Source organism: Scyliorhinus canicula, chromosome 4, assembly GCF_902713615.1.
Source record: "Scyliorhinus canicula chromosome 4, sScyCan1.1, whole genome shotgun sequence".
In the NCBI taxonomy this organism is placed as follows: Eukaryota; Metazoa; Chordata; class Chondrichthyes; order Carcharhiniformes; family Scyliorhinidae; genus Scyliorhinus; species Scyliorhinus canicula.
The window spans coordinates 84535161-84544685 of record NC_052149.1 but is presented as its reverse complement, the minus strand read 5'-3'; the positions used below and the strand labels follow the sequence as shown (position 1 = coordinate 84544685).

Here is a 9525-nt window from a genome sequence, read left to right as displayed (position 1 = left end):
CTTCAGGTGCAGTTTTTCTTTAATTAGTGTTTTTTTTATTACTGGATATGGTATACAACTTGGGGGCTGATAATTTAAAAGCCACAGTGAGAATTATAAGGCTATTGATAGTGACTTTCAAATACTGCTTTAGGGAGATGGCTAAATCATATGCACTTTTCTCTGAGGATAAAAATGTTTATTCTTCTCCTGTCTTTTGAAATGCTTACTAACTCTTCCTAAACTTTTGTTGGTACACCTCAAACAACTAGTATGAGACAAAGGGCTATTTGAGCAAGTTGGAAAAAATTCTCCATCATTTAAAAAAGCACTTGACCTCTGCCCTGTGCCTTCCAACACTGATGAGGTGGAGTCACATGTAACTGAACGCACCTGCCTGATGCCATGCATTTCATTCTAACACTCTGTACGGCAAGACTGCCTTGAAACCTGACTGTTCGCCATGGCAGCCAGCAATGCAATGTGCTCAAACCCTTTTCTAAACGCATCCTAAATATTTGGACACACAAAATTAGAATGATCACAAAGTACCATGCATATGATCTTACAAGAGCAGGAGGAGAAATAGATGCTTTAGTGCAGAACTGGCATCTAATTCACTGCATCACATAAGAAATGCACAACACAACCATATACAGAACATGAATTCTCAGCAGTAAGTTCTCACCTACACTTGTTAATGATCCACTGGTTCAGTTTCCCAAACTTTACTTAGTTCAACTGGGGCAGCAACCCGAACTTTGGCATCTCATTTACCCTGTACCTATCAAAATTAAAGAACACCTGCACTCGGTGCCAAAATGATACTCAATGCACAAATATATCGCTCCAGCTATTGCAATTCAAATCAAACTCTCGATGTGAAAGTTTCTAAGATAGACGCTGAACCAAAATTCTGCTTTTCAGCGAACTTTCAAATACAACAGATTAACAGGCAAGGGGAAAAAATATTTCCAGATTACAGTTTCAGCTGACTTCCTTTTTAGTTTAACACACTAGATGTTCCGAACATAAAACAACTTCCCTATGGTGGGGCTCACACTAACAGGCAGTGCAGTGTCAAGTTCCAGGTGGAATTTTATTTTGTGTGTTTGTATGTCGTTTAGAATGGTTACTAATAAAGATAAGAAAAAAAAGTATGACACAAGTGAACATGTTCTTAACTACTGTATTTCCAGAAGCAATTAAGTCAAATAAATGAAGTGAAAACATTCTCTTTAATATTCAACAGCATCAAGACAAATCGGGGGCAATGCCTCTGCGTGACCGATGAACAATATACCACAGGCTCTTTTATACAAAGGCTAAAATCAATCTTAGAATAAACTTTACAGAGTATTATGCACAGTGATGTATGAACCACCAGCATTGGCTCTTCAGTGATGTAGCAATCTTGTGATAAGCTACAAATCGTATCACAAAGGAGGTGTACAAAAGTCAATTTGGTTCATGCAAGATTATACTTGATTTATCCTGACTCAGGTTTCACTTCTTCAGTGGGCTGATCGACTTCAAGTAGCTCCGGAATGGAATCTTGCACAGGTTCTGAAATCGGGTCAGTTGAAGCATGACTGTGAACTCCAGGCTGACTATCAGTGTGTGTTGGCACACTGTACTTCATGAGGATGGCTTTCAGTTGTGCCAGTGTGGCATCCGTGCGGATCCCTGTTGGGTCAAAATGGGTACGACCGACTCGAAATCCAGCTTGCGTGAGATAGGGTAGAAATTTGTTGATCCTGTAGAAACAAAATAGTTTGTATAGATGTACAAGAGGCTAGGGTAATTCAAGAAGTGTAGACTCCAGGAAGCAATTGCAAAAATGCAAGACATTACACCGAAATATCACCATTACAGCTTAAGAAAACAGCATTTGCAATGATAAAAGTGCTGCTCACTACCCACAGTTTTTCTAACTTCAGAATATACCTTTCTCATGATTTCTTGGCTCTGCAACAAGTTTAAGGGCGTAAAAAAATGTACAATTTAAATCACAATGATTGTTGTTTGTGCCCTTGAAAGCACATAAAACATTTATGCATCAGCTTTTAAACTCCCCTCACTAGTGATCATTTTACCAAAATGACCTACTACTCTTGAATTTGAATGAGACACATTTCAGGAAGTGGGTAGGGAATAGAATCAGATATCTGGCAGTTAGAGAAAACTCATGTACAATGAAAATCGTTTTTCAAACACCAAAGAGGGGAGATTTAAAATTAAGATACCTAACACGAACTGTATAACAAAATGATAACAAAATTGTGTTTGCCAATTTCCAAGGAGGCACAATACGAATGAAAACACAGTGTGAAGAAACACTTGTGGTACAGTAGTTTAGTATCATGGAACATACTTTGCCTTTGTAATAAATAATGATGTTTTAAATGCTAAGTACACAGATACAAGAATTGGCTGGGCTTTTCACTAAGCAATAAACTACGACTCCTAGCAAACTCCCTCTATGTTAAAACAAACTATCCCAAGACTTTCAGGACTGTTCAAAATTCTCTCTCTAGTTCTGACAACTTTGTTGGCCAAAGTATTTTATTTCTGGACCTTTTTAACTAACCTTTGACAGTAATTTTATTTTGGCTTAGTGCAAGAAACAGAGGGGGCAAAAATCAGAGCTCATCTTTAATCTGATTAATTTAAACGGGCCAGTCAGAAAACATTGCTAAATTCGGGCAAGTAGAAGAATCCATCATTTGTTTTGTTCGGAAACTTGGAGCTGAACCAACCTTAAGCAGTGACACTGGTGGGCAAACATCTATTGATGAAGTATGCTTCTGACTTCCAGTACAATAGGTTTGGATTGAGTGAAATATTTCAAACTCAATCTAGCTCTGCTGGGAGCATTTGAGATTTGTTCTGTGGTCCAACATTATAAACTAGCCTAGATTACTTCCATTCCTCTTATTAGTATTGGGGTGCACCAAATTTAAAAGACTGGGAGAAGTCAAGATGGTTCAAGGACGACATACAGTTTGGTTACCAGAGGATCAGAAGACCAGTTTTCCACATTTTCTAACTTGCAAAGTCATATTTCCAGGTTCTTCAGTTATTTCTTTGGTGGTGTTTAATCACATGGTGCATTTAGTTTCTGAATGAGCTTGTGTGACAGGCATGTAACTTCTTATGGTCATGTTGTAAAGGAGATTTTACATCTCCCCTCACTCTCATTTGGGAGATTTTCACATACACATTCAGCACTAAAAGTTGTGTTGTAAACCAATTATTTAAACCAAACACAATCAGCTTCCATTCCAATATGAGAACTAATCCCATCGTAGACCTTCCCAGTTTAATATGTAAAAATATTGCAAACCTATTAACTATTAAATCATAAGATTAATCTCTGGATAAATTCAAAGTGACAAAGTAACAGATCATTTTCAATCAATTTTTTTGGGAAGTTGCTGGCACCGATGTGTGGGCTGTGGCACAGAAAGATCATTAAAATGGTTCTGACTTTTAAAAAATGTTACAATAGAAAGAATGAGCACATTAGAGAGAAAATAAAGGAAACTTTAAAAATAATTATGAAAAACAGAAGGCGGAATGTTATTTTTGTTTTAGGTGAGTAGGATAATATGACAGCAATAAAACGGCTTCCCACACCTCAGCAACTTTATTGCTGAAATCTCAAGGATTGTTTCAGATCATTGCTTGTAGTCTTGGCCCAGGTGCCAAAGGCTGAAGCTAGAAAATCAGCTTATTTTAGTAAAACTGGAATTCAGCACATGCAGGATGAAACAAAGAAATAGTGGAAAGGGTTAGTCACAGCATCAAATACTCTAATCATATGGAGTTTGTGCTTCAAAGAACGAGTCCATTCAATAATGGCTAACTTTCATGGTGGTTGACTGTAGGCTGATGTCATGACTGCATCCCATCCCATCATATCAGGTCCAGATGATCTCCCTAATGCTATGAGGAAGTGAGTGGAGTCCACGTGCAGTCCCGGGGGAGGAAAGAATGTTTGAAAATAGATGCGAGTCATTGCTAGTGTGCTTACAACATTCCAGCAGCACATTTCAAAGCCGAATTGACAGAATTGTGGCAGCAGGTTCTATACTTGCACTTAGCCATGGATCACATTCAGCACATGGAAATCCAAATGGGGACAGTGCTGTCTGGAACAGATGGCTCCTTCACCAAGCATTGCTGTTGTGCTGGAGAAAAGTCAAATCACTGCAAATTTATTACTCATGGATTCTGAAAAATAAATTTAGAGTACCCAATTCATTTTTTCCAATTAAGTGACAATTTAGCGTGACCAATCCACTTAGCTTGGACATTTTTGGGTTGCAGGGGCAAAACCCCCGCAAACAAGGGGAGAATGTACAAACTGCACACAGACAGTGACCCAGAGCAGAGCTTGAACCTGGGATCTCGGCATCGTGAGACAGCAGTGCTAACCACTGCGCCACCATGCTGCCCTGACTTGCATTTATATAACATCTTTCACTCGAGGCCCTGAAGCATTTTACAACCAATGAATTACTTTTGAAGTACAATCACTGATTCCACAAATACTAACGTGATAATAACTTGAAAATCTACTTTGTGATATTGATTGAGGAATAAACATTGCTGGTCAGAAGCCGTGAGGCCGCAGTGCTAACCCACTGTGCCACCGTGCTGCCCCTATTACGCATGGATAAGGAACATGTTGATTGCCTCTGCTTTGTCACCTGACAACTTCTATTCCTCTGGCCCCCAGCTGTGAAACATTATGCATAACCCTTGATGTGACCATCAATTCACTAGACGCACGATTGGAAGTAAACTGTGGTTTTAATAGTCTAACAACTAAGCCAGCCTGCGACCAGAGGAACTGAGAGCAGGCTTACGGCTTCAGTGCTTTGTACTTCCGGTTAGTGGGAGGAGCCATGGGCGGAGCCAAGGGTGGAGCCCAGTACAAACTCCTCATCTCCCCCTATGGGCAGAGCCGCGCAACAGTTCACATACAGAGCCCACAATGACACAATACATGCAAGGCAATACAGTGTGAATTACGATAGCATATAATTCACCACATCCACCACCTGTAAAAAAAATCAAGTCCAGCGGGGGTGACTGGCCTACAAATTGAGCCGGTCTGGTGGCCGAGTCGTCCGTTGGGATCGGCGGAGCACCGGGGTTTCAGCCTCTTCGGGTGGCTGGGTGGCGGCGGTCGGTGAGGGTACGATGGTGGACTCCGGGGGTGACTCGGTCCGAGCTTCATACCTGACCGGTGCGACGGGTGACAGGGGCAGGAAACCTATAGGCGTGGGGGCGCTGAGCATGGGCAGGGAACCTATAGGCGCGGGGGCGCAGGGCGCAGGGGGTTGGGTCGGGTGTAGTGTGAGGGGTACCTTGGCGGTGGTGGTGGTGGAGTTGGATCCTGCAGGCGCCAGGTCCCGGAGGGAAACGGTGTTCTGACAGCCGTTGGGGAATTCAATAAAGGCGTATTGGGGGTTCGAATGGAGTAGTAGCACTCTCTCTACGAGCGGATCTGTTTTGTGTGCCCGGACGTGCTTCTGGAGGAGAACTGGGCCCGGTGTCCTCAACCAGGATGGGAGCGAAACCCCTGTGGTAGTGCCCCTAGAGAAAACAAATAGTCGTTCGTGAGGGGTCTGGCGTTCAAAGGGCCGGGATGCCTTTACCAGGTGGGACTTGTCTGGTCTATAGAAGTGCGGTTTGCACTCAGCGCAGATCGGGCAATCCCTGGTGATGGCTTTTACCTCCTCGGTGGAGAAAGGCAGATTTTGGGCTTTGACGTAGTGGGCGAGCCGGGTGATCCCCGGGTGGCAGAGGTCATTGTGGATAGCTTTCAGGCGGTCGTCTTGCACGCTGGCGCACGTGCCGCGGGACTGGGCATCTGGGGGCTCGTTGAGCTTCCCCGGTCGATACATAATATCGTAATTGTAGATGGAGAGTTCGATCCTCCACCGCAGGATTTTATCATTTTTAATTTTGCCCCTTTGCGAGTTGTCAAACATGAAGGCAACCGATCTTCGGTCGGTGATGAGGGTAAACCTCCTACCTGCGAGGTAGTGCCTCCAGTGTCGTATGGCTTCCACAATGGCTTGGGGTTCTTTTTCGACCGAGGAGTGTCGAAGTTCCGAAGCGGAGAGGGTTCGGGAGAAGAAGGTGACTGGTCTCCCTGCCTGATTCAGAGTGGCGGCGAGAGCGACCGCTGAGGCGTCGCTTTCCACCTGGAAGGGGACGGATTCATCCACCGCCCGCATGGCAGCTTTGGCGATGTCCTACTTGATGCAGTTGAAGGCCTGGCGAGCCTCGGCTGACAGAGGAAAGAGTGTGGCCTTAAAGAGTGGGCGGGCTTTGTCCGCATACGGAGGGACCCACTGGGCATAATAAGAGAAAAATCCGAGGCACCTCTTGAGGGCCCTGGGGCAATGAGGGAGAGGGAGTTGTAAGAGGGGGCGCATACGATCCGGGCCGGGGCCCAGGACTCAGTTTTCCATGAAATAGCCGAGGATGGCTAGTCTAGTAGTGCGGAAAACGCATTTCTCCGTATTATAAGTGAGATTAAGTTTCTGGGCGGTTTGGAGAAATTGGTGGAGGTTGGCGTCGTGGTCCTGCTGGTCCTGGCCGCAGATGGTGACGTTATCCAAGTACGGAAACGTGGCCCACAGCCCGTACTGGTCCACCATTCGGTCCATTACTCGTTGGAACACCGAGACCCCATTCGTGACGCCAAAGGGGACCCGGAGGAAATGGAACAGGTGGCCATCTGCCTCGAACGCCGTGTAGTGGCGGTCCTCCGGGCGGATTGGGAGCTGGTGGTATGCAGACTTCAGATCCACCGTGGAGAATATGCGGTACTGGGCGATCTGATTAACCATGTCTGCAATCCTGGGTAGGGGATACGCATTGAGGAGCGTGAACTGGTTAATGGTTTGGCTATAATCCACTACCATTCGGAACTTTTCACTGGTCTTGACGACCACCACCTGAGCTCTTCAGGGGCTGTTACTGGCCTCTATGACTCCCTCACGTAGGAGACTCTGGACCTCGGTTCTAATAAATACCCTGTCCTGCAGGCTATACCGCCTGCTGCAAGTGGCTACGGGTTTGCAGTTCGGAGTAAGGTTAGCAAAGAGTGGAGGGGGGCTGATTTTTAGCATCGCTAGACTGCAGATAGTGAGTGGAGGTAGGGGTCCGCCGAAGCTGAGTGTCAGGCTCTTGAGATTACATTGGAAGTCGAGTCCAAGTAAGAGTAGGGCGCAGAGTCCGGGGAGTACGTACAGCTGGAAATGAGAGTAGCTGGCGCCCTGAATCGTTAGGGTCGCGACGGTGCACCCTTGTATGTGAACAGTATGAGCCTGAGGCGAGGGAGATAGTTTGCCATGCAGGAAAGACAGGGAGTGAACAGTGCCTTACCAGGTCAGGGTGTACAAAGCTCTTGGTGCTCCCGGAGTCGAAGAGGCACGGTGTCCTGTACCCGTTGATTTTAACGGACATCATCGAGTCCTGGAGGTGTTTCGGATGCGGCTGGTCCAACGTGACTGCGTTGAGTTGCGGGTAGTCGGCGGCTTGATCAGCTGTGTTGGAGTGGCCCTGTGATGACTGTCCGCTGAGGTCGTAGTCATCGAGATGAGATTCGGAGGCTGGAGAGGGTGGAGCCCAAGATGGCCACCCCCGTGGATGGCACGTGGCGGGCGGCGAGGAAGATGGCGTCCAAGATGGCGGCCCCCATGAGTCGCACGTGGCTGGCCGCGTGGAGGAGGGTTGCCAAGATGGCGGCCCTCATGAGATGCACCTATCGGGTGGGGGTGGAGTTGGCAGACACGCTGCAGCATTACGGGGCCTGCGGGCCTGTGAGTTTGGGAGGCAAGTGCTCTGGACTGCGGGGGAGTTTGGAGTTTTCGACTTTGCCAGGCATACTCGGGCATAGTGTCCTTTGCGACCGCAGCTGCTGCAGGTCACATTGCGGGCCGGGCAGTGCTGCCGTGGGTGTTGGGGCTGTCCACAAAAATGGTACGCTGGCGCTGCATAGTGGGTGGGTGGCCGCGCGGCGCAGGCCTGGGGCAGTCGCTGGTCGGGGGCCCACGATGGGGTCGCTTGGTCCGCAGGAAATAAGTTCAAACTGCGGAACGCGACCTCCATAGTTGTAGCTAACTCTACAGTGTCCTCCAAGTTCTGGGCCCTTTTTTCAAGCAATCGCTGGCGCACATAGTTGGACCTGAGCCCTGCTACGTATACATCACGGACAGCGAGCTCCATTTGCTGGGCGGCTGTTACAGCCTGAAAATTGCAGTCCCGAGCAAGGGCTTTTAAATCGTGCAGAAAGTCTTCCAGCGACTCCGCGGGGCGCTGGCGGCAGGTCGTGAAAATGTGCCGCGCGTAGACCCCATTGATGGGCCGCATGTACATTCGGTTGAGCATGGCCAGGACCTCAGTATATGAGGTGGTACATTTAAGTTGCGTAGAGATACGATGGCTCACCCTTGCGTGCAGTAGGCTGAGTTTCTGCTCCTCTGTAGTCTCGGAAGTGCTTGATTCAGCCAGGTAGGCCTTGAAACATCAGAGCCAGTGTAGGAAGATTTCCTTCGCCTCTGCAGCCTGCGGGTCGAGTTCTAGTCAGTCAGGTTTGAGGGCTGATTCCATAGTAGTTTTCTTCATGTTTTCTTAGACTATTAAATTGATGTGACCATCAATTCACTAGACGCATGATTGGAAGTAAACTGTGGTTTTAATAGTCTCACAACTAAGCCAGCCTGCGATCAGAGGAACTGAGAGCAGGCTTACGGCTGCAGTACTTTGTACTTCCGGTTAGTGGGAGGAGCCATGGGCAGAGCCAAGGGTGGAGCCCAGTACAATATCCTCATCTCCCCCTCTGGGCAGAGCTGCGCAACGGCTCACATACAGAGCCCACAAGGACACAATACAACGCAATGCAATACAGTGTGAATTACAATGCAGTATAATTAACCACAACCCTTAACTCAAAGACATATGAACAATGGTGAATAGGAAAAGTTCTACTGGTCCATCCCACACAATTGTGTGTCGCAACATGCACACAACCCATTCTACCCAGAACCACATGTGGCTTCTGAAAAAATATAAAACTGGGGCTAATTTGGGGGGGGAAAAGAAGTCTGTGAAATGCCTCTCTGATCCACTTAGGCTATCAAAACTAGCCCGGGGATCTGGTACAAATTTCTGTCTTTTGTAAAGGGATTTCCACCCCAGTCAGGAACTGGTGGAGCTATTGCTTGAAGGAATTCAATGAATTAGTGTGCACCACATGAGCTGACAGTCTGTTTCAGAGGTGCACTCTTATCTGATCAACATGGTGACATTAGCCTCAATCAAATCTCTGGAGTCCATGCTTCTCTAAAATGTAGAGTCCTAGCTCTTTTAGCCTCTCTTGACAACCTCCATTAAAAGTGACGTCCATGTGTTGCAGACCAAGAAGTACTCTGGAAAATTGAGCATGCTGGATTTCCCTTCAATTAAAATCAGAAATTGCTATGAATGCATAAATGGGTGATCAGCATGTCAAATAGACAA

At 46.6% G+C, this 9525-nt stretch overlaps 1 protein-coding gene across 6 annotated transcripts in view; it reads right to left on the bottom strand.

Annotated features, from left to right (window-relative positions):
- Positions 1–1198: 1198 nt before the first annotated feature.
- trmt1l (tRNA methyltransferase 1-like) overlaps positions 1199–9525 on the bottom strand; it is an 82073-nt gene continuing 73746 nt past the window's right edge. For all 6 annotated transcript variants that reach the window (XM_038794635.1, XM_038794637.1, XM_038794636.1 and 3 more), the window contains one exon: positions 1199–1736. In XM_038794635.1, the coding sequence (XP_038650563.1) occupies positions 1469–1736 (268 nt within the window). In that variant the 3' untranslated portion in view covers positions 1199–1468. The remainder of the gene's footprint in view (positions 1737–9525) is intronic.